Below are 24,927 nucleotides of genomic sequence, written 5' to 3' on the forward strand. Positions count from 1 at the left end.
CTGCACCCCATGCTCCAGCTACACCCTGCTTTATAGCTCTTCACACAGTCAGGGTGCTTTTACTACATGCCTGTCCCTCCTTCTGGAAAGCTCATCCCCATGGCTAGCTCCTGGTCTTTCTCTATGGGTCTGCTTAAAACATCTCTTCATTAGAGACCGTGCAGATCCTCCAGTCAGAGCCTCCAACTGCACCCAGTATTTCCTTTGGGCTTCTCATCATGCTTGTAACTATTTTTTAATGTCCGCTTCCCCAACAAATCCCATGAGGACAGGACCACATCTTTGTTGGATGTTTGGCACATGTTAGTTGTTCACAACATTTGTTTACTGACTGAATGACCAGAGGGAGCACCAGTTTATAAATGATGGGGAGGAGAACGCAAGCTTTAACCTTTTGGTCTTGTTTTCGGAATAATTTCTGAAGAAAATATTTTATTATTTTATAGATATATACACATTTTGTTTAAGTGATTCTCTGAGGTGGCATTTTTCAGTGACTGTATGTGTGCTGGACAAAGCTTACTTGCTTTTCTCTTCTCCCTACAGAATGAAATGTGCCTGGCTACGCAACAGCTTTCTAAGCAACTGCTGGCATATGAAAAACAGGTAACTTGATATATATGTGGCATATATATATGGACTCTCAAGTGGAGTTCTCATAAGGGAATCCTCTAGAGGCATCCTTTAGAGACCTTCCTTCCTTCCTTTCTTTTTTTCCATAGGCCATTTCCATTTTTTCTTTTGTCTTGCCTTTTCCTATCCACTGATAAAGGCTTTGGGATAGTCATCGGAATTTATGATGTATTCTTATTAGCCTACAGAAGTAATCAGCTGCACCAAGGATTCATATTTTTCTAGGGACTACAAGTGAATCAACACTAAGAATTCCAGGAAATAAACTGAAAGATACCATTATAGACAGAAGGGTGGTGACCAAGAAGGAATAGCCTGGGAAGGGCAGCTGCCTGCAAGGCTGGGCAGAGCAAGCGGAGAGCTCTAATTCCCTGCAGCCGGACGCTCTGACATGATGTGCTCTCGGGAGAAGAAAGGAGGTCGAGGTGGAGAGCAGGGTACTGTGGGGTGATACTATAGTGCTGAAATTCCCTAGCATTCAGGTAACACCTGGCACTTTTCTTCTTTGGTCTTAGAATTTTGCACTTGGCAAAGGCGATGAAGAGGTAATTTCTGCACTCCACTATTTTTCCAAAGTGGTGGATGAGGTAAGTTAGCAACATGGTAGAATTTTATTTGATTCTTTTTTGAACTTTCTTTCATCTTTATTTTGGCCCACTTTTTATTTTTAAATATGTACTTAAATATCTGAGAAGGTATCTCAACCTTACCTTCCAAAATTCACTTCATAGAGTTCTCAACCTTACCTTCCAAGGTTCATGTATGCTGTTACATTTGTTTCTGGTTTGAGGGGAAAGGCTTTGGTATATATGAATAATAGACTGAACAAAAGACTTCTAAGAATTCAGTTTCCAAAAGGAGGGAGAATTAATTTCTCAGGGCTGCTGTAATAAAATTACAAGTAGGTGGCCTAAAACAATAGAAATTTATTTTCTCATCATCCTGGAGGCCCAAAGTATGAAATCAAGTTGTTGGCAGGGCCACGTTCCCTCCACAGTATCTAGGCAAGAATCCTTCCTTGTTTCGTCCAACTTCTGGCGACTCTGGGTGTTCCTTGGCTTGTGACAGCATGACTCCAGTCTCTGCCCCTGACTTTACATGGCCTTCTCTCCCCGCCCCACCCCACTCCTGTGTTTTTTCTCTTCTGCCTGTGTCTTTTCTTCTTATAAGAACACTTGTCAGTGGATTTAGGGCCCACCAGGATAACCCAAGATTATTATTATTTTTTAATTTATTTATTTTGGGGAGTGCATTGGGTCTTTGTTGCTCTCTAGTTGTGGTGAGCAGGGGCTACTCTTTGTTGTGGTGCACCAGCTTCTCAGTGCAGTGGCTTCCCTTGTTGTGGAGCATGGGCTCTAGGCATGCGGGCTTCAGTAGTTACAGCACGTGGGCTCAGTAGTTGTGGCTTGAGGGCTCTAGAGCACAGGCTCAGTAGTCATGGCACACGTGCTTAGTTGCTTCTCAGCATGTGGGATCTTCGGGACCAGGGATCAAACCCTTGTCCCCTGCAGTGGATTCTTAACCACTGCGCCACCAGGGAAATCCACCCAGGATGATCTTATTTTGAGATCCTTTATTGTATCTTCAAAGACCTCTTTCCTGAATATTCATGTGGTGTTTCGTATAAACATATCTTTGGGGGGAGTGTGATTCAACCCACTATAGAGAGTTTCTTACAACTGTTCTTGTAGCTGTATTGTATAATACATTTGGAATATTTGTGAAAAGCAGGTATTGTTATAGGAAAAGTACATAAATCCTAATTGTAAAAAACATAAAAGCTCAGATGCTATTGGTGCTGGCAGAACCCTCTGCCAAATTAGGTAGGTATAAACTATTTCATCTTTCAGGGAGTTTATAGTACCTACAGTAGACTATCATCATACAGAATAAGCAAAAGAGATAACCTACAGGTGCCATTTCACTATGCAATCACTGATATGAAGGTAACGCTATCTTCAGTTTATAAAATGAGAAACTAATGTTCATATAGAATTGTACCAATTGCCTGTTTGTTCATTCAACAAATCAGTTCACCAAATTGTTATTCATTCAACAAACATTTACTGACCACCTACTGTTGAGCAGATGTACTTCTAGGCACTGGAGATACAGACTGTCCAGTTCTTAGGGGGCTTTGTCCTCTGTGCCACTGCTGCGGCTCTTTGAAGTGTGTGATAATGTGGATGCATGTGTATTCCAGAAGAAGAGGAGGATGAATGGGAAATAGAATTAGGAGCAAAAAATAATATTTTTGAAGGTGAGAAGGAGAATTTTTCTTAATTAACAGTGAATGAATAACCCAGCGGGAGAAGCAGTAGTCTACACTCACTGAAGTTATATATTTTCTTGACTAGAAGAGAGTTGCTAAGGAAATGTGGTTAGTTGTCAAAACTCTAAACAGGATTTCTACTTTAAGATAGATATTTACTCACAATTATATTTTCATGGGCAGGAATGATGATTCTTTTTTTTTAATTAGTTATTTTTTATTGAAATATATTTGATTTACAGTGTTAGTTTCTGGTGTACAGCAGAGTGATTCAAATATATGTATCTTTTTTTCATATTCTTTTCTATTATAGTTTATTACGCAGTGGTGAATATAGTTCCCTGTGCTATACAATAGGACCTTGTTGTTTTATGTATTTTATATATAGTAGGTTGTATCTCCTAATCCCAAACTCCTAATTTATTTCTCCCCCACTTTCCCCTTTGGTAACTATAAGTTTCCTTTCTGAGTCTGTTCCTGTTTTGTAAATAAATTCATTTGTATAATATTTTAGATTCTATGTATAAGTGATATGATATTTGTCTTTCTCTCTGACTTAATATGATAATCTCTAGGTCCATTCATGTTGCTGCAAATGACATTATTTTATCCTTTTTTATGGCTGAGTAGTATTCCATTGTATATATACCATATTTTCTTTATCCATTTGTCTTTCAGTGGACATTTAGGTTGCTTCCATGTGTTGGCTATTGTACATAGTGCTGCTGTGCACATTGAGGTGCATGTATCTTTTCGAATTAGAGTTTTCTCTGGAAATATGCCCAGGAGTGGGATTATATGGTAACTCTTATTTTTAGTTTTTTAAGGAACCTCCATATTATTCTCCATAGTGGCTTTACCAATTTATATTCCCACCAACAATGTAGGAGGATTCCCTTTTCTCCACACCCTCTTCAGCATTTATTTGTAGAGTTTTTAATGATGGCCATTCTGACCGGTGTGAGGTGATACCTCATTGTAGTTTTGATTTGCATTTCTTTAACAATTAGTGACATTGAGCATCTTTTCATGTGCCTTTTGGCCAGTGATGATTCTTTTAGTGGAGAGTTGAATCATTCCAGAAGGATGGAAGCCTAGAAGTGTGATTTTTATATATAGGCAGTATCATGGCCTCCTGGAAGCTTTTATTTATTTATTTATTTATTTATTTATTTATTTATTGGCTGCGTTGGGTCTTCGTTGTTGCACACGTGGTGAGCGGGGCTACTCTTCATTGCAGTGTGCAGACTTCTCATTGCAGTGGCTTCTCTTGTTGCGGAGCATGGACTCTAGGCACGCAGGCTTCAGTAGTTGTGGCATGTAGGCTCAATAGTTGTGGCTCATAGGCTCTAGAGCACAGGCTTTAATAGTTGTGGTGCACGGGCTTAGTTGCTGTGCAGCATGTGGGATCTTCCCAGACCAGGGCTCAAGCCCGTGTCCCCTGCATTGGCAGGCGGATTCTTAACCACTGCACCACCAGGGAAGTCCCTCCTGGAAGCTTAACACTGAGTTTTCAAACAAGTCTCTTGGATGTCAAGACCTAAGCCGGTGAAAGCAGTTAACTCAGGTGGGAAGAGGAGAGCAGATTTTGAGGTGGTTTTCTCTACCTGGGCCTACATCAGATTGAAAAATTTTCAAGAGAAGTAATTTGACTCAGAAATTGAAAAATCCAACTAAAAGCAGAGATTTGTGTTGCTTATATTTAATAGAATGAGTTGGCTTCAAATAGTCCATGTCACAGGCATACAAAGATTTTTATCCTCGGTGATTTCACCAAAAGCAAGGTTTCTAGATAACTTCCTTTTAGTGCATCTGAGACAGGAGATCTTTGACATTATGGATTCCATTGCCCAGTAGGTGTCAGGCCCTCTGCTCTGAGTGTTTCCTATCCATGTTATTGTTTTAGCCTCAAAAGAGCCATCCAAGGAAGATGCTGTCATGCCCATTTTCTGTGTGACGATGCTGAAGTGCCAAGAGGTGGTCTGCTCTTTGCACTCTCCTCAGCACAGGTGCTGTGCTTGGAAGTGATTATCCCTTACCACTCCAGAGCCCCAAGGCAAAAAGTCGGTGAACAGACCCCTTGATCCTTGAGAAGAAGTTAGGAAGAGAATGAGTAGTTAGGAAATTTGCCGTTCTTGAAGTGCATAACCATTGGAAAGAAAAGCATTTACCCTCTCTGAGTTTTGTTTTTTTCATCTGTAAATGGCAGTAGCAGGACAGCCCACTTCGTTAGGCTGTTATAAAGATTAAATTAAATAATTGTATCAGAGCATTTGGCACGGAGCCAATTCATTCAATTCATCTAATTCACTGTTAGTGGGGAAAAAAAGTTAAAAAAAAAAAAAGTACATTTCTTATTGAAGTTATTCGGGAAAAGTAGTTGACACATTCTGTCCTAATGCATTTTTTGGCATGGCTGTCTGTGTGTGTTCCCTGTAGAAAAAAGCTGCCGTTCTTTGGCTTGATGGAAAGATAAGGGAGAATATTGACTGCTTGGCCTGTTGCTCCCTTGCCTGATAGATGGTTGACCTTAGGCCAGTCTTTAAGCTTGTCAGAGCAGCCTCTGCAAACACAACCCTGAAGGACCAGATCTGCTGGGGGAGATCTGTATGCGGAAGGGGCATTCGGACATGTGACTGCTATCACTGCTGAAAGAAACTTTGCCAGATGTTTACTTCACAAAATGACCGCTGAGTAATTTCCTCTTACACACCCAACAGGAATCCCAGAACATCCTCATGATATCTGAAAGTCTGCGCCTTCTACTGTGTTCATTACTGACTAGCCCATGTTTAAAGGTTTGGCAGCTTTGTGAGCATAAAAGACAAACTCAAACTCTGTATCCCAGACAGTGTGCTGGAAAGAGCATGGATTTTGGATTCCAGTAGTCTGGGATTAAAATCCCAGCTGTGCCACTTATTTGCTCTCTGTTCTTGGAGGTTTATTTGCCCGCCTGTAGAAATGAGGATAATAAATAATACATATCTAGTGGAGTAGGTGGGAACTAAGTGGTATAGAGCACGTAAAGCTGGCACACAGAAAGAGCTCAGAAGCGGCAGTGTTGATGGTGATCATTTTCATTTCTCCTAGACCATTGGCAAAGACAGGATTTAGTGAGGCCTTGAGGTAGAAGGGGAGAAAGAATCAAGAGCTGTGAAAATTACCTAGTGAGGAGGAGCACATTGAATGCAGCCTCCTCGTGCTTAGAAAGGTCTGAAATCTGGCTGAGTTGTTTCCGCTGGAGCATTCTCTCTCCAGAGCAATTCCCGGGCCCCCAGTGCCTGTGGTTGCAGGGTTAGTAGGTTCCCAGCAGGCCTGGCTTTCAGGCATGACTTCAGCCCCCTCTGAGAGTGAGAGAGCACACAGCAGCCTGGCCAAGTGCAGACCTGTGCTGCCAGCACATCAGAGCTTTCTCCCTCTCCGCGTGGGGGTGGCTCACGTTAAGAACACAGAGCCACAGACGGTTGCTGACAAACAATAACCGTGGGCTCGGAGACTCCCTTAGCAAACTTAACTCATGCCCTGGTCAGTTAGAACCTTGCATTCAGGTTTTAATACCTCTTAGCTTATGTCATTTACTGCTTTATGAAAGGTATTTGTTTGCTAAGGAAGTCTGAGCTCTTTAACCACATGGAAGTGTTCATTGTGACCCCTCAGTGAAATAAGACAGTGTCAGTAATAGTGGGTATAATTTTCTTCAATAGATTTCTCTCTCTTTCAGCTTAATGTTCTCCATACAGAGCTGGCTAAACAGTTGGCAGACACAATGGTTCTACCTATTATACAGTTTCGAGAAAAGGATCTCACAGGTAAAGTAACTGAGTTCAGTGCCATATACTTTCAGAATATTAATTCATTTAATAGTAATTTTTACTGCAGTTATTTCTTTAAATGTGTGGATCATTGAGAAATGCCTTCTTTTTCAGCTTTTATTAAATCCTCACAATGTTATTGGCTCACCTAAAGGAAATCACAGGCTAATAAGAAAACAGACTTGTGATGAGGGCAGCAGGACAGAGATGTACAAGGAATAGAAACGGCACACAGAAAGGCGTGATTACCCTTTTGAGGATAGGGTGCCAGGGAAGGCTTCCCAGAGAAGAAGCTCTCTGAGCTGGAGTTTGATAAATAAATGTTTACTAAGCAGAAAAAGCCTTATATTACAGGTTAGGGAGCATTTGTAAAGGCACGCTGTTCTTGGGGAGCCGTGAACACTTTGGAATGTAAAGTGGGAAGCTTGGAGAGGAAAGGACAGAGTGGGGACCGTGCTTTATCTGTGCTAGACTCTGGGGGTGCAGCTGTGAACAAGGTATATGGAGTCCCTGTTCTGATGGAGCTCACGTTTCGTGAGTTGCGAGTATCTGTGACTAGTTCAGAGAGCCTAGTTGCTCTTTTGGATTAATTTTGGTTCTTCAACTACAATAAAACTTCAGAATAATTTTATATCATTTGAAATCAGGGTAGTCAAAAAATAAACATAAAAAAGAACAAATAATCTTGAAAAAACTTAGCTGATGTTACAAAAGGGAATGCAGATTCTCTAGTCGTTTATCCTTTCTTATTTCATTGAAAATATTCATTGCTTAGAGAGTAAAGAATTGTATTTTACAGAACACCAGTATAAAAAATTGCAGACCAAAAAAGTCTAAACCTGAGTACTGAAAGATCCGTTGTTCGGTATGGTAGTTCCTCTTTAAAAATATAATGAAAGTTTAAAGTTCTCTTTTTAGGCAGAAAAGATGCAAGAAATGGAAGGCCAAATATTAAATATGAAGCTTTTTTCCCCCCTCACTTTGAAATCTCTTATGATCATGTCACCTGAGGCCTACAGGGGAAACAGTAGAACTGGCATAAACTCTACCCAAGGGCAGTTTGACAGCACTAACACTTGATAAATTAAAAATAATAAATAATGTCAGCTTGTATGAAGAGAAGCCTTGATTGAGCAGGGTTTTTAGTGGTTGTTTTAGTGTTACTCATCTATAATCACACGTAAACCCCAGACTTAAGTGCAGTTGTGTGCTGATTATCTAGCAGTAACTGAAAGCCTCATTGAGTGTATTTTTAAAAAAGATTTTCTCTAAATGAAAACATCAGAAACGTGTGGAGATATCATTTAGAAATGAAACTCCAAGTCTTTCAGAAACAAAATAATTACCCCCTAAGACTTGTATTGTCAGATTGATGTCTTTCAGGTTTGCTTTTGGGAACCTAGGATGGAGAATGCCCAGCAGCGCTGACGACATGGCCTTTGTTAGTCCAAGAGGGCTCCACTCGTGGATTAGTAGTGTTAGTATTTACCCAGGATGATGGTTTTTTTTTTCTTTTTAAGAGAATAAAACTGTCCAGTAGCAGTAAACAGAGAAGCCTCTTAGTGTCTATGAAAAAAGTTAATCAAGGTATCCTTTTCTGATGACACCAAGACAGAAATTTTGAAGTGTTGGGTTTGGGTCATACCTGAGTCAACATCAGAACCAAATTAGAATCTGGCATCCCCTGTGCTTAATGGTGTTTTTTCTTACATTTTGTTGCCTTTTGCATTAACCCACCAGTATAAGTACATAATCTGAATGAAAACAATACAAGAGTTACTAAGGAAGCTATTTGAAATTGATGAGGAAAAAACTCTAAACCAGACTTCCTAGGTGGCGCAGTGGTTAAGAATCCTCCTGCCAATGCAGGGGACACGGATTTGATCCCTGCTCCGGGAAGATCCACATGCCCGTGCGCCACAACTATTGAGCCTGCGTTCTAGCGCCCATGAGGCACAACTGTTGAGCCCATCTGCTGCACCTACTGAAGCCCATGCTCCACAACAAGAGAAGCCACGGCAATGAGGAGCCCATGCACCACAACAAAGGGTAGCCCCCGATCGCCGCAACGAGAGAAAGCCCACATACAGCAACGAAGAAGACCCAACACAGCCAATAAATAAATAAATTTATTTAAAAAAAAAATACTCTAAACCTCTCCAAAAGGAAGTAAAAGATGAGAAAGAAAGGAAAATTAAAGAATAGAAAGGCAAAAAGCAGCCCCATATCAGAAAGAGTAAGAAAAATTTGAAGGGAAATTTAACAGCTGGAGGCAGTTTTGAGACAAATCGAAAAACAACATAGAAGACATGAAAAATGCTTTGCTCTGTTTGACATAGTAAAAACGGATTGTTTTAGAATCGTAGAAAGTGTCACTTCCTTTTAAATATCTCTGTGTTTTTAAGTTTTTAACCTTGGACGGTCATTGCTGTCATTGACTGTTTGTTTGGTCTTAGACTTTGTTAAGCCGTCTCTGTGCGTGGTGGGTGTGGCACCCCCATGGGGTGATATTTATTGGTGTTGGCTTGTCGCAAGTACAGTGTCCTGGATTGCTGCAGATTCTTTTCATTAAAACAAGCACCCCAGGCACCAGGACCTAAGGATGTTGGCCCAGCTCTTTCCCTTCCACGCACATACCTTTATTTTCTTGGGAAAACACAGAGCCCTGGGTTAGCATATTTTATTTTTCTTTGCTTTAAGATGTTTCTTTTCTCTTATTCAGAAGTAAGCACTTTAAAGGATCTTTTTGGCCTCGCCAGCAATGGTAAGCGTCTTCTCTGTTCTTGGTATGTGGGTTTAGTATGTCTGCGGGCAGAGATGCTGAATGAATGTTCTTACCTTTCAACCCATCTGGATGCTAAAATATCTCATTATTTTTAGAGCATGACCTCTCAATGGCAAAATACAGCAGGCTTCCTAAAAAAAAGGAGAATGAAAAGGTAAGAATACCTACCTTCCATGTTATTTTTCACTTCATTTACTTAAGCTCCTTTTATGTTTTCCTATTGTGGATTTGCGGCATTGAGGGTGTCCTGATGAATTTTTTTCCTCCTATCCATGGATTTTTAAAATATTTATTCCACTCATAAGTAGACTTCTGCTTCTCTGTTCTAGCTTTTCAAACTGGTTTACTAAACATCAGCTTGGAACCATTGTAAAATGATAATCACATACTGATTCTAACTTAAGCTTAACATCTCATATGGTTATCTGACTCACGTACACTCAGGCACCTGAACTCCCTGCCCTGGATGTTGACTCTGATTCTCTAGCGCATGCTTTCTAGCTTTTTAGCTGCTGTAGATAATAGCAAATATTTTCAGGCATGTAACTTTTACTTCTGTTCCATGATTTCCTGGGAGAACAATCTTATGAGGGAACCAGAATGTTCATGGCTGCCATATTGCTCTGCTAAAGGACTGTAGCTCTCTGTAGTGCTACCAGCAGAAAGTACTGTCTTCACCCCAGTGCAGCCTCATAAACACTGAGATGCCATTAACTTGGTATTTTTAATTTGGATTTTTTTAAAACTTGAGGTAGACTCTCATCTGGTTTCTATTTATCACAAAAATTGTTCTAATGAATAAACAAACATGTTTTGAAGTTGCATGCTCTTTTTTTTTAGCACTTTTATTGAGATACTTAACAAACAATAAGCTGCATATATGTAGAGTGTACAATTTGGTATCCCAGTCTCCCAGTTCATTCCCCCCCAACCCTCCCTGCTTTCCCCACTTGGTGTCCATATGTTTGTTCTCTACATCTGTGTCTCTATTTCTGCCTTGCAAACCGGTTGGTTTGTCCCATTTTTCTAGATTCCATGTATATGTGTTAATATATGATATTTGTTTTTCTCTTTCTGACTCACTTCACTCTGTATGACACTCTCTAGGTCCATCCATGTCTCTAAAAATGTCCCAGTTTCATTCCTTTTTACAGCTGAGTAATATTCCATTGTATATATGTACCACATCTTTTTTATCCATTCATCTGTTGATGGACATTTAGGTTGCTTCCATGTCCTGGCTGTTGCAAATAGTGCTGCAGTGAACATTGGAGTGTGTGTGTCTTTTTGAATTATGGTGTTCTCAGGGTATATGCCCAGTAGTGGGATTGCTGGGTCATATGGTAGTTCTATTTTCAGTTTTGCAAGGAACCTCCATACTGTTCTCCATAGTGGCTGTATCAATTTACATTCCCACCAGCAATGCAAGAGCATTCCTTTTTCTCCACACCCTCTCCAGCATTTACTGTTTGTCGATTTTCTGATGATGCCCATTCTAACAGGTGTGAGGTGATACCTCATTGTCGTTTTGATTTGCATTTCTCTAATAATTAGTGATGTGGAGCAGCTTTTCACGTGCCTTTTGGCCATCCGTATGTCTTCTTTGGAGAAATGCCTATTTAGGTCTTCTGCCCATTTTTTGATTGGGTTGTTTGTTTTTTGATATTGAGCTGGATGAACTGTTTATTTTGGAGATTAATCCTTTGTGGGTTGATTCGTTTGCAAATATTTTCTCCCATTCTGAGGGTTGTCTTTTCGTCTTGCTTATGGTTTCCTTTGCTGTGCAGAAGCTTTGACGTTTCCTTAGGTCCCATTTATTTTTGTTTTTATTTCCATTATTGAAGTTGCATGCTCTTACAGAATTGCCACTTGCTTTGGACAGCTTGACGTTTGTTTTTCTTTCCCCTTTTAACCAGGTGAAGACTGAAATTGTAAAGGAGGTGGCAGCTGCCCGGCGGAAACAGCACCTTTCATCCCTTCAGTACTACTGTGCTCTTAATGCGCTGCAGTACAGAAAGCGAGTGGCCATGATGGAGCCCATGCTAGGCTTTGCCCACGGACAGGTGAGGTGATCCCTTCCCCTGAGGCGTCAGACCTAAGCCAGCTGTGGAGAACAGCATGGCATTCTGCTGATGTAGCTCTTAGGAGACACGGAAGCATCATCAGAGAAGGAACACAGGTGCACAGCCTCCCTGGGAACTTCTGAGCACTTGGAGACCTTCCAAAGGGGCTGGATCATCGTTAGCTGGTCTTCTTAGGCTCTACGTGCTGGAAACGATGGCCTTGATCCCCAGGCTCCTGTGGGGAGGAGCCAGCATGGCCTGTTGTGTCTGATTCAAATGAAAGCCAGGCCTAGTCCAGTTTTGTGAGAAGCCGCTGACTCTCAGGTTGGTGGAGCTAGGCCTACAGCCCAGGACTCTGCACATTCCTTTGCTGCTCTCTGTGGTAACGGTTGCCCTCAGTTGGGCCGTTCTCAAAAGATATGTTGCTGAGCTTATTGCTGGCACCTTGGCATCTGGGGCGTGGGAAAATGTTGCCACTGCCTGATGAAGTCTCTGTAGCATATTTATCTGACTTCTTCCTCCCATTTCACGGGCTGCTGAACGTTTGTCTACAGGGAGGCTCCGGTTTCAAGAATGGGGCCTTGACCGTGCGGCTCCAGCCCTCGCCCTTCATCCCTGCCCTGCTTTAGCCTCACTTAGGTTGACTCCAAAACCTCACTTGGGCATGTGAGAAACACCTGGGAGTCTTCTCAGTTGACAGTCTAGGAACAGAAAGGAATGTGAGGAAGCAAAATGTTGAGAAGAAAAAAAGCAATTTAAAAAAAGAAACCTCACGTGAACATCTATTATTTTTAAAGTACATTTAATATATATATGTATATTTCAAAAATATATATATATAATAGTTTCATTCAGGGAAAAAGAGAACAAGAGAGGATCTTTAAACATCTAAGCTCAGCTGTCTGTCTTCTTAATATGGTTGTTATATTGTTGAGTGGTGGGGACACTAAGGTCAGCTTTTGTCCTCAGAGGTAATATTCAACTAGAGCAATATAATCTTTCCGTGTCAGCTGAGTAAAGCTGGATTAAACCAAAAGCTAGCCCTGTCCAGCTGTGGGCTCCAGGCCTCAGCAAATTCTTGGAAGCGGCCCAGCTTTCTCACGATGGGTGCTTGTGTCCACACGTGTATACTCACTCACTCTCTGTTGCCACCCCTCCTGTTAAGTATTGCACCTCTGTGCCTGCCAACGTCCTGACTTTTTTAGAGAATGCCAGGACTCCCTGTGCTCTCTCTGATTAATACCTCCTGTCATGTCTGTCCTCCCTGATGGACCTTTCTTGCCTTTGGAGCAGTAACTCCTGCCCAGTTAGAGGCCCTGATTCAGGGAGGAACTTGGACTTAGCGTCTCAGAAAGATGAACTGCTCCAGGCCTGATGGGTCAGTGCTTGGGGAGCTTGGTTGGTTCGAGCAGGCTCCTCCCGAGGCCTGAAAGATGGGTTGGATACTGGCTGGTTTCACTTGCTGTCATGGCTGAGGACTCCGCCATTCCTCCCAGCCTGGCCACAGAGGGGCTGACAAGACACTGGGTGCAGTAGCACCCGTGTAGCCCCCGTGCTTAGGGAGGCAGAACAGAGCACACTGTCACAGTCAGGTGCTGGCAGCATCAGTTTTGAGGACTGAGGATGGAATGTTTCATTTTCCTATAGAAAGTATGCAGATTTCAAGACAGAAGAGCAAGGGAAAGTCTCACCCTGCAGACTTGTTAATCCTGATGAAAACTGTAGTTCCTTCCTGTAGACCAGGTTGTCATCTGACATCATGATTCTTTGGGAGGATTCCAAAGCATTCGCTGTCCTGCTGCCTCATCAGACCTCTTAAACCGATGCCCATTGAGGAGTCACCTTTGTTAGCTGATGGTCATGTGACCATGGTGCGTCCTACTGTTCACAAAGGGCCTTGAACTTAGGTCTTTGGATGATGACATCTCAGCACCACCCACCTTAGTGGAGGTGGTGTGACTCCATTTCTTCCTTCCCTGGCCCTCATTAAATAGGTTTCAGTTAGACCATGATTCCAGACCTCATGGCTGCACACAACTGAGACAATCTGTGTTGTGTGCAGGTTCATGGGAACACAAAAATGAACTCGTTTTATTTACAGGGTAAGTACTACATAAAATGCCTATAAAAGCCAGTGTCGTATCCCTTCCTTCCATTCATTCATTCATTCATTCATTCATCATGATTGATTGTATGAGCCCCTGCCTTAGGCATTTACAGAATAGCAGAGGAGCTAAGACATGGACTTAGAGTATAAATTTCAAGGAGTTCAGGGAGGGGAAGGAGAGAAAAAGCCACCTTGATATTGTGCCCTTAGAAATGTAGAATGCTCATTTAACAGACCTCGATATTTAACATTCTGAAGACTCAGAGAGGCATTTACAGTGTTGATGTCTGTCTGGTTCAAAGATCACGGGCCCAGAACGTCTCCCTGCAGGTGTACCTTGCATTAGGATAACGGTGATCGTCGTGTTTCTGAAAATGAAGTGCATGGGTGTGCGCACTTCCCCAGGGTGTCTGGGGAGCCAGGTGTAAGGATGTCAGAACCGTGCTGATGACACTGCTAGCCTCCTGGAGGTGAGAGGTCGATCTCCATGCCCACCACCAGGGCAAGAGCTGCTTCCAGGTCAGAATGTTGAGCAGGAGGGGCCCTGGTCTCTGTGTCCAGCACCTACGTAGTGTCGCAGCCCTGCTGTGTCCTCATACACGATCCCCTTTAACTTGATGTCAGAGTTGGAAGAGTCTTCTAAGGATCCTTCTGCCCAGTTTTCCCTCTGCAAGATCACAGCCAAATCACCATCAGTCCAGCCTGTGTTCAGAGCCACATGTAGCTCGGTGAGCAGGGGCAGTCAGTGGCGGCCTTCACTTTACTGAGAGCCACAGGCTGCTTGTCTGCTTCTTGCTGGTGCTGTGCATGTCATTGGTCACATACTAGTTTAGCTGCTGGAGATGCAAAGACCTAATCCTTGCCCTCAAGAAACCTACTGTCTAGAATTCACACAGGAAAAAGGCCGGTGATGATAATATCAAAATAATTATCAGTAGTTATTATTGATGAGGTGGTATGTACCACGCACTTACATCATCCCTGGTGTTTACCGCCTTCCAGCAAGTTAGCAGTCTTCACCCTCCTCCCTCTACAAATGCCCCAGGGCCTTTGGGAGTACCTCTCAGCTGGTGAGGGGGGCTCAGCAGAGAGGCAGCAAGCGCTGCGGGCAAGGAGTGCTGTCCGTCTCACATTTCATGCATTCATCGGTCACCTTTCCTAGACAATTTTTGGACTATTCGTAATTATATCTTTCAGATTAACTTTTTTAAGAAGGGAGCAGAGATGTTTTCCCAAAGTATGGACAGCTTCTTATCCTCTGTTGCAGACATGGCTCAAAGGTAATGCTGCTCTCTGGTTTGAATCGCGTGTGCGTTTCGCCTCTCCTGCTGAATCAGTCTCTCTGGGAGGTGGGGGGAGAGTCCCCCAGAGGGCCCCCATTCCATGAATGCTCAGAAACAGCGCCTTCTTCTCAGCTGCTGCCATTTGTGAATAGTGTGGTTAGTTCTGTCTCCGACATTAAAAGACTAAATAAAAAAGATTAAAATGTCCACAGTGGTACTTTCTCATGAAGCCCAAGTTCCTGTTCTTAGGATCTCCTTTTGTTAATATTCAAGTGTCATGTGTTATAAGTCTATGAGTCCAGTTTCGAAGAGATGCTTGCTTTTTTCTTAGAGAGCTAATGGGTTAGCAGCCAGAAGTGCTGCAACTTTTCAGGAAACTTAACGTCACATTAAATAATAATAGATAAATAAGGCATTGAGCCTTTTTTTAATTAAAGTAACAAACTGCAGTTCAGCCTTGCAAATGTTTATCTTTAACAAGTACAGCGTCATCTCTGCAGACTGTCCTGCCCATGTTTAATTGAGGCTGCGGCCGCTCTGAGTCTCCTTACTTGCTGTCATCAGTGCCCGATAGTGAGCTCGCGGGAGGCGCGCAGGCACCGCAGCACCAGGCTTCTTTCATTAACCGTGCAGACGCGTGGTTCCTGGAGCACTCCTCCTGACTCCTGGAGTATGCAGTCTCTCTCTGTGTATATATGTATAGTTGATAAGTAAATGCACAAAATAGAAACACAAGTCAAAGATTTTATTTTGTGTGGGAAAATGAAGAGAGAGTCGTTCATTTTCTTGAGGATGTTGCATTTCAAAATACCTTAAAAAGACCAAGCGGTGGAATTTATTTGGGCAGCAGCCTTTCTAAAATGCTGAAGATAAAGAATGAATCCTAAGAAAAACCAGTGCTAAGCGTGCACACAGGCACCAGGGGAGAGTTGTGGTTTAGGGAAGCATATATTCCTTCCTGAAAGTCCCTGAGCTACTTTTTTCCTAATGGCTGGATGCAGGTCAGATTTCTAATTATGCCGGAAAGCAGTTTGTGAAATCCGAGTTCAGTTTCCTGCCTTTTAATTTGATTGTTAGCCCCTGGGAATGTTAGGAGAAAATGAAAAAAGGGAGCCTATTAAATTGTCACTTCAAAACTCTCTCTCCCTTATCTCCTCCTGTCTCTCTTTTATCCTACCTTAACCATCAGAATCCCATGGTTTTCTGTGTTTCTGCAAGAATTTCTTATGCTTCGAAGTTTTTTCATGTACTAGATTTTTTTTATTAACGATGGAGGACATTTGTGCCCATTTCCAAGACGCTGCAGTGTGTGTCTTTCTGCAGATGCTGCTGCCTGGGTCCTCTCTCCTTTGCAGCGTCTCTGTGAGCTGTTACTAGGCCACCAAAGTGTGGCACCAGCCGTTCCCACAGTTGCGTGACTGGGCGTGAAAGCCCCGGCCACACAGCCTGCTCCTGAGGGCTGGGTCTAGTGGTGTGAGTCGTGCTGCTGCTGCCTGATGAGGCGTATTGTGTTACAGGGGCAGTAGGCAGGGTTCCCAGTAGAACCTGGGAGCACGAGCGCCTCCTGGTTCAAACAGCTAAAGCATTCAGCTCAGAACTGTCATTTTCCTCTCCCTTACGTTTTGTTCTGGTGCTGCTCCTGTGCCACCAGGAGGGGGTCTTGCTGCCACATGGCCACGTCTCAGCAGCCAGCCCGCCAGCCCAGAGGCCAAGGAACAGTGTCTCGTGGTGACTCTGGGCTCTGCAGTCCTTCCCTGGGAGGTGGATGCCTGGTCTCACTGCGTCAGGGTGTGAGAGAATTCGGAGCCCAGCCTCAACCCAGACGGGTGGCATTTCAAACCACCCCACGGTGCCAGGGGCTTTGCTTTTTCATCCCTGCTTCACAGTGATACACGTCAGCTTGTTTTCTTGGCTTCTCTCTCTCTCTCACACGCAGGCATGCGCACACACTTTTTTTCCCAATTAAACGAAACATGACTTAAAAAAAAATCTTTGAAGTGAACAATTGAAGGTAGTTAGTTTTGTACCCTGTTCTTTGAGTTCCTGGGAGCCTTGGATTAGCTCAGAGTTTTTGAGCCTCCCCATATGGATGGGGGAGCAGAGGGGGACAGTTACTAAAACTCCCTGGAGCTGTGTGCATCATGTCATGTTGGTTCACATGAGGGCTTTTCTGGTGGAAGCAGTGCTTACCTTTCATCAGATCTTCAAAGAGGCTTCTCACAAAAGCTGATGAACCTGAGCAGGTCTGCACGCTTTTGTCTCCCTCCTTCCACTTCATGTACTGCTTAACTTTTTTCTCATTCCATTCTCTCAGCTTTGGCAGTGACGGGCAGGGTAAACAAATGAGGTTTGTTGGTGGGGCCCCCAGTCATTCCATTCAAATGTCAGAATAGCCAAAAATCAACTTAGGCTGTTTGTGTCAGGGCTGCATTAAACAAGATACATGTAGTGTACGCATGAACCTCTAAGAGGAGAATCTGGAATGTACAAGCCCAATCGCACTCACCTACAGAACCCTTTTGAAAGGAAATGCTGAGAAGCTCACGCTATAAAACACTAGACTCGCTGGCCCCCAGGGTTTCTTCTGATTTCAATATTGGAATTCAGTCCTGTCTCCTTTACACGGTGGAGAAGTGGAACGACGCCCCTAGAGTTTGTTTTCTCGGGTGGAGGGGCCATGTTGCAGATCGTGTTTAGGACTTTATAACCCAGGCTGTCACCCCTGGGTGGGGTAGCTGTTGAGGCCTCACGTCATGGGGAGAAAGGGCAGCTTCTTATTTAAAGCTAAAGCTTCCAGGTTTTCCACACCTCAGACTGTGGCTGGCCTGCCTGCACGGTCTCGGGGCAGTTGCGTGACTCTCATCCAAGGGAAAGCATTGCCCTTGGCTTTGCTGTTGCACCTTGGTACCACCTCCTGGTCACTTTCTGGTCTCCAGTGACCGACCCCACAACTCCCACCACGGCCTGGGGTGGGGGCCGGGAATGACTGCTGTCTCCCTCTTGCCTTTCCGGCACCGTCACAGGCTGCCAGCGCACGCAGCTCCTCAGGATGGGCCCATCTTCTACAGTTTGCATCGACAGTTCTCAGCCTGGATACCACTGTCAGCAGAGACGTTATTTAGCTGGGTTCAGACAATGAATACCCAGTGGTATTCATTACGCTCTGTTTGAAAACAGCAGTCACATAAACACTTTTGGTAACGCAGACGGGAGTCCCTGTGATCTCCAGCTTTTGGGGCCTCAGAGGTGGAGTGTTGTGCCCCCTGCGTGAGGCAGGACGCCATGGGGAGGCTCCACCATCTGCTGTGACAAGTACCTGACCTGACGCCTTCTGTCTCAAGCATCCAGGTGGAACTGGAAGAGGAAGCAGAGAAGATGCGGGCGTCCCAGCAGGAATTACTTTCTCTTGACGAAGCTGTTTACACTCCAGACTTCGATGTGGCCGCACCCCAGATCAACAGGAACCTCATCCAGAAGGCTGGTTACCTTAATCTTAGAAAGTGAGCGTGCATTGCCTGCCTCTTTTTTTGAAACCTGTGTTCCCTCAGAGTGGCTAAGGAGCACGTGTTAAGTGCCCCATCAAGGGTGGGGGAGTCTGAGGTTGGGTTAGAGCTCCTCCCATGGCGCCCCTCCTGCCTGGGACCTAGGAAGGCTCTGGGCTCAGGTCTCAGACTGCACGGAGAGATGGGGCTTGAAACAGTCGTGTGAGTAAGAACCCAGTGCGTGGACTCCAAGATACCACAGGCCACCCCTCCGTGGTCATCATGGCCATTGTAGAGAGACTGCTCTTAACTGTCATCATCCTAGACCACTGAGACCCTTCCCCAGACCCCAGCACTGAGGGCCAGGAAGCGTTCAGAGTCATCTGGATGTGTATAGACTGAATCACATGTTTAACCCTCAGGTCTTCAAATGTCCGCTATGAATTGAAGAGATGCTCAGGTTTAACGGTGCCTAAGAGCAGAGAGGGGATGTTGTCAGGTGCAGTGGTGAGCTCGGACTTTGGTCAGAGGCCCTGGCTCAGCTGGGCCTCCCGTCACTGCATCTGTCAAATAGAGCTGAAAGTTGTATCTACTTCATAAAGGTGTTACGGAGATAGACAGGCAATTCCCAGCAGGTATAAGCACTCAGATGTTAGCTATTATGATTTTTGGAAATTGTAATTAATGAGGCAGGAAACCTAGTGCCCTGTACATAATTGCTACTCAGTAAATACTGAATCAAATACATACATTTGATACCCCCCAAATGGAGGATGTATGAAGAGGAACTGCCAGCTGTTTTCTTACCGGGTTAGAGCTCTTCAAAGGTCTGTAAAGCTTGTTGAGATCACAAGCCAGATGTCTCTCTTAGTTCTGTACGGATAGAAAACTCCACATGGTTCTGGTGTTATTTGCCAGGAACTAGATTTTTCTCTTGTAAACAGCCCACAAAACAAGAATAACATCTAGCTGGAGCAAAACCCAATCTGGTAAAAAGTGCCCAAGATTCTGGGATGTGTGCTGTGGGCTGTGACCCTGGTGACTAGATGTAGAGCAGTTCAGCTCTGTGTCTTAGAGAAGTGATCTCCCCTGTTTTCAGTTCCTGATGGTGACAGACTCATTCTGTTTCCATATGTCAGGTATCGAAGCCAGAGTCTGGCTGCATTGGGGGTGGGCGCCCCCTGTCCACACCCTGGAGTTGGCTCTCGGACCAGCCTCTCCTGTCTGAGCAGAGCCCATCATCCCCCAGCTCATTCAGGCTAAACTCTACCTCGCCTGCTACTCTTTGCACTTGAATTCTTTTCAAAGCAGTTTTGCTTTAATGGAAAGAAACACATTATTTCTAAAATGCTACCAGTACCCATAAAGAGGCAGCAAGCCTCTGAGGTGCTGCTCGTGCTGCCTAGTACTGATGAGCTTTCTACAACACAATTCTTACAGTAGGACTGGGCTGGTCACCACCACCTGGGAGAGACTTTACTTCTTCACCCAAGGCGGGAACCTCATGTGTCAGCCCAGGGGTGCTGTGGCCGGAGGCCTGATCCAGGACCTGGACAATTGCTCCGTGATGGCGGTGGACTGTGAGGACCGACGATACTGCTTCCAGATCACCACTCCCGATGGAAAAGCGTAGGCCACTCGGGTTTTTTGTGGGAGGAAGCAGGTGCAGTGACCCCACTTTTGCCAAGGGCCTCCTAGGTCACTCCTGTGTGTCGGCCCGCCACGGGGGAGGCCCTGCTCTGGGTGGTGTTGACCTTTCGGGAGGGTGGTTTTATGTCCTCTATAAGAAGCACGCAGGATCCCATGGAAGCCAGCCTGCCTTATTTGAGAAGTCCCAGGGAGGATTTGTCTTTGGCCGTGGAGAAGAGGTGACCTACGTGTGTAAGAGAGCAATAGCGGAGCGGTTTGTCAGCAGACTCAGAGAGAGGGGTGGGGCCGTGGCCGCCCCTTGCCTGTTCTAGACAAGCCTAGGTGTCCACATCACAGGGAGGGGGCGGGGTTGCAGGGCTGAAGAGGAGAGGGGGGGCCTGCCCGAGGAGTCCACTTCCCCAGCTGACTCAGGAGATGTGAACAGGATGTTCTGCCCCAGCCGTGTCACTTGTTAACACGCTGTCCCCACATACTGCCGTGCAGCTCAGGCCTGGGAGAGGCCATGCTTGCAGAATGGCAGCCGTGTATCATCACAGTCGATCGCATCCCAGTGGGATCCCCTCTCACTTAGAGCAGTAGTTTCAAACGGCTCCAAGGAGTTTGGACCCCTGTGAAGTCCTCCAGGCTTCACCTGCTTTGGGGAGAGGAGTGGTCCTCGGTCAGAGCCACTCTGCTGGCATTTGCTTTCTCTGTTGGGCTTCTGAGTTGGGATTTTTTTTGAACAATAGCACATTCACAGGGAGGGGGCAGCACTGGTATGATGTTGACTGTCCCTTTTCCCAGAATGGCAGTGCATTTTTAGACATCATCCTTCCTCCCTGGATGATGGGAAATGACCTGAGAAGATTCTGGATTCTGGTCACGGTCCCAGGCAGTTACTTAACTCCTCTGGGCCTCAGTTCCCTCAGATAAGAAATAGGGATAAGACCCCATGTTCCCCACCTCCCACAGATGAGGAACAAAGGAGCTAGCAGGTGTAGAGTCCCTTTAAGAGTCAGGCCTTCACAAAAGCCGGGCCGTGTTGTTTGTGTCTTCCTCCCGGCGCGCTGCAGGCAGATGTTCAGTTCTTGGGAAGGAGCGGAATGGCTGCTGATTCCTTCTTTGGGTGCGGCTGGGGGAGCAGCGGCGCCACAGTCCCGGCTGCCTTGGATCATCTAAGCAGGGCCACCAAGATGGTCCACACTGAAGAATCGTGGCCTTGGGCTAGTAGGTCTGAGTCCAGTTTGCTCATTTTAGAGCTGGGAAAGCTGAGGCCCAGGGAAAGGAAGTGTGTCCAATATCACACAGTCAGCAGCAGAGTCAGACCCAGAACCCCATTTTCTTTCCTTCCCAGGTTCAGGTTATGTGGAATAATCCTCAGTCACTGTGATCTGGGAAGTACTTACTTAGATGTACTTTATTTCAGGGGAATAATCCTCCAGGCAGAAAGCAGAAAGGAAAATGAAGAGGTAAAGGTTTTGTTTGTTTCACTTCTGTCCTAGTATAGTGGGTGGATGTGGGATTCAGCAGGTTTTTTTAATGTCCTTTGCAGTGGATATGTGCAATAAACAACATCTCCAGACAGATCTACCTGACTGACAACCCAGAGGTAATTCACAGCTGCCCTACCTGCATCTCGGCCCTTTCCTTAATGTGAAAGGTAAGCGTCCACCTCCTGGAACTGAGCGTGTCTTCCTGTGGATTTTTAGGCAGTCGCCATCAAGTTGAATCAGACGGCTCTCCAAGCAGTGACTCCAATTACAAGTTTTGCAAAAAAACAAGAAAGCCCATGCCCCAGGTAACTAAAGGACAAAAGAAAACTAGCTTTTGTGGAGCCAAACTGTGTATTAGGAATTTCACCTGTACTAGGAATTTCATCCTTACAACAGCATGGTGTTCAGCCCTGCTCTACAGAAGCAGTAACTCCGACCAGGAAAGGGTAGATACTTTGCCCATGTTCACACCACAAATGGGGGCCGAGCCAGGATTCAAAGCTGTCTGCTTTCAACATCCGCATCCTTCCCCTGGACCGTGCAGCTGCAGCCTCAACACATAGGACATGCACTGAGTATCTTGCTAGTCAGGAGTTCTCCCCACATTTTGTATCAGCATCAGCAAAGTTATGGGACCAAAATAAAATTTTTTTAAATAAGGAAGAAAATCACCTTTTGTGTGTCCATGTTACAGTGCAGGCCCTATCAGCAGATACAGTGGTATTTTCATGTGTACATTTACCTCACATATATATTTTTCATATCTTCACAGTTTTCATCATTGTTCCTTTAACTACGCACTAGTCCATCATTTATTATTATTGACTATTTGAATATTTAGGTTGTCTCCCCTTCACTTGCTGCTGTCATTTATAGTGAGTGTTTTCACACGTACAGCTTTCCTCTTGTTTTGAATACTGCCTTAGGGTTTATTCCAGGAATGCCACCTTTTGTCTTAATGGGAGTTTCCATTTGGCTAAATAATAGGAGGCTGTATAGTCTGTTATGCTAATGAAAGCATAGCGTCAAAAGATAAGTTAAAATCATGACTGCGTTAGGCATTGCTCTCTAGTGGCGTGGTAGAAAGAAACTGTTTTACGTGTTTTACAGGTATTGTCTAATGATTCCAGAAGGAAGTTGTTAGAAAGCTCAGAGTGGTTACATAACTTCCAAGGGTCTCAGTGCTGTGCTGCCTGGGGCCAGTGTTTGCACATGTAGCCCCAGAACATGAGGAGGAAGGAGATAAAGCAGAAAATAGTTTGAGTTCGACTGTGGAAGAATTAGGTGCCCTGCTGAGGAGCCACAGGCAGGGGAGCAGGCCTGCAGGCTGTAAGAGGGCAGGCGTAGTCAGAACTGGCTGGAAAGGCCACTGCGGCACCTTCTGGGGGAGAGTTGGGGGGGGTGGGGAGATGGGAGGGCAGAGAGGCCCCACGGGATGTTGCAGGGATAGTAGCTGTGAAACAGAACACGAGAACCTGAGCAACGGGAATAACAACGGGGAGGAGGCGACAAGTCTGAGGACACTCCAGTGCCGTAATTTAACAGTTTACACAGAAGTAGTGTGCTTACTGAGAGCAGCTTTAAGGAAGGCACCTCGTGAGTGGAAATGGAAATACAGATGCAGCCAGTGGGGCTAATCTGTGAGCCTCGCACCGGGTAAATGTGTCTGTCTTCTGTCTGTAAGGCCACGCGAGGGTCAGAGTGGAGAACACCTCACTAGACTTGGAGTTAGGAGACATGGGTTTGTTTGTTTGTTTGCCACACCGCACAGCACACGGGATCTTGGTTCCCAAACCAGGGATGGAACCCCCGCCCCCTGCAGTGGAAGCACAGAGTGTTACCATTGGACCACCAGGGAAGTCCCAGGAGACGTGGTTTACTAGCAGCTGTGCTCTGAACACAGCTGGGTGTCCTTGAGTGAGTCCTCAGCACTCTGGGCCTCTGTCTCCTCAACTTTGTGCTGTAAGATAAGTTAGACCACCTCCAGGGCCTCTTCCAGCCCTCAAATGCTGTCTTTCTGAGGTGCTGGTGTAAAGTTTAGTTAGTGTTGGTAATTAGAAGGTGTGATTGGTTTTCTAAAAAAGCTGTTTGCAGCTCAGATTTACTTATTCAGTAACTGATTTTTCTCCTCTGTTCTAGAATAAGTAAATCACATTCTTAGAAAAGACCCCATAGAAGGGATACAGAAGAATCCCTAGGGAAAAAAATGACTGTAGCCAGCCAGCTGATCTACCCAGAAGTTGGAAGGGTGACAGATGTGCCTGCCAGATGGCCCCAGAGCAGTGGAGAGGCGGGTACTCTCTCTTGGGGTCACCTCATTAGGAATAAATGTTTTGATGACAGTGGGGGAAAGAAGCAGAGGAAGGAACTCTTGTTCTTGGGAATAAACTGCCATTCACTTCCAAGCAGGTCTCATGTGTGGCCTTCCCTCATTTTGCAGTTACTTTAATATTCATTCATTTATCCAGCTATTCAACAAATGTTTGTTTAGTGTCCAGTATGTGCCCAGACGCTGAGCTGGATCATGAAACTTAGGCTTGTAGAAGACAGGCAAAAGGTAAACAAATACTTAGGTAAAATACAGGAAAGCACTCTTACGTTAAAGATGGGGGTGCTGTCATGGAGAATAAAGAGGAGACCTATTTAGGACCTGTCTGTGGAGGTAATATTTACACAGAGAAACAGGAGATGAGAAGTAGCCTCTCTTGCAAAGAGCCAGAGGTAGGGCATTCCTAATTGCAGCTGTGGAGGCTGAATGGCAGAGAAGAGCTTGATATCTTTCAGGAACTGAAAGGAGATCAATGTAACTAGACAATAGTCGGCAAAGGGAGGTCATAGAGCAAGACGGTTGTGAGGGAGGTGTGCAGGGACATATCCTGAAGAAGTCAGGGTCAGGGGTTTGAGCGGCCGTGGAAGGCTTTTAGGACATACAGTGTGTGTGCGTGGCGGGGGGGAAGGTGATCCACTTTACATTTTCCAAGGTCGGCCCTGGCTGCTGTAGGGGACACAGAACGCAGAGCTGGGCAAGCAGGTCCAGTGAGGCGTCTGTAGCAGGAGTCCAGGAGAACATGATCATGTCTTAAACCAGGATCATGGCAGAAGAGTTAAAAAGTAGATGGATTGGGGACTTACTTTGAAGGTGGAATCTGTAGGACGTGTGGTATGTGAGGTGTGCAGTGGAAGAAAGAGACAAAGGATGACCACAGTCTGGGTTGAGCACCTGGGCAGATGATGGTGATATGACAGCACCATGGGGACATGAAGAGCTGGTAGTTGGTACCACGAGTTCAGTTTTGGGTATAAGTTTGAGAGGCCCGTGAAACATTCCGGTGAGTTGCCAAGTAGTCAACTAATGATACTAGTCTGGA

General features: G+C 45.0%; 1 protein-coding gene across 7 annotated transcripts in view; it reads left to right on the forward strand.

Moving 5' to 3' along the window:
* APPL2 (adaptor protein, phosphotyrosine interacting with PH domain and leucine zipper 2) overlaps positions 1 to 24,927 on the forward strand; it is a 53,999-nt gene that overhangs the window by 17,205 nt on the left and 11,867 nt on the right. For 3 of the 7 annotated variants that reach the window (XM_057742273.1, XM_057742269.1, XM_057742272.1), the window contains exons 3-14: positions 547 to 606; positions 1,149 to 1,220; positions 6,627 to 6,714; positions 9,440 to 9,481; positions 9,598 to 9,656; positions 11,419 to 11,565; positions 14,870 to 14,952; positions 18,297 to 18,455; positions 19,878 to 20,066; positions 21,493 to 21,535; positions 21,619 to 21,675; positions 21,776 to 21,864. In XM_057742273.1, coding sequence (XP_057598256.1) covers positions 547 to 606; positions 1,149 to 1,220; positions 6,627 to 6,714; positions 9,440 to 9,481; positions 9,598 to 9,656; positions 11,419 to 11,565; positions 14,870 to 14,952; positions 18,297 to 18,455; positions 19,878 to 20,066; positions 21,493 to 21,535; positions 21,619 to 21,675; positions 21,776 to 21,864 — 1,088 coding nt within the window. The remainder of the gene's footprint in view (positions 1 to 546; positions 607 to 1,148; positions 1,221 to 6,626; positions 6,715 to 9,439; positions 9,482 to 9,597; positions 9,657 to 11,418; positions 11,566 to 14,869; positions 14,953 to 18,296; positions 18,456 to 19,877; positions 20,067 to 21,492; positions 21,536 to 21,618; positions 21,676 to 21,775; positions 21,865 to 24,927) is intronic. The other 4 variants (XM_057742275.1, XM_057742270.1, XM_057742276.1 and 1 more) reach the window with 2 other exon arrangements.

The sequence above is a fragment of the Hippopotamus amphibius genome, chromosome 7 (genome assembly GCF_030028045.1).
Source record: "Hippopotamus amphibius kiboko isolate mHipAmp2 chromosome 7, mHipAmp2.hap2, whole genome shotgun sequence".
In the NCBI taxonomy this organism is placed as follows: domain Eukaryota; kingdom Metazoa; phylum Chordata; class Mammalia; order Artiodactyla; family Hippopotamidae; genus Hippopotamus; species Hippopotamus amphibius.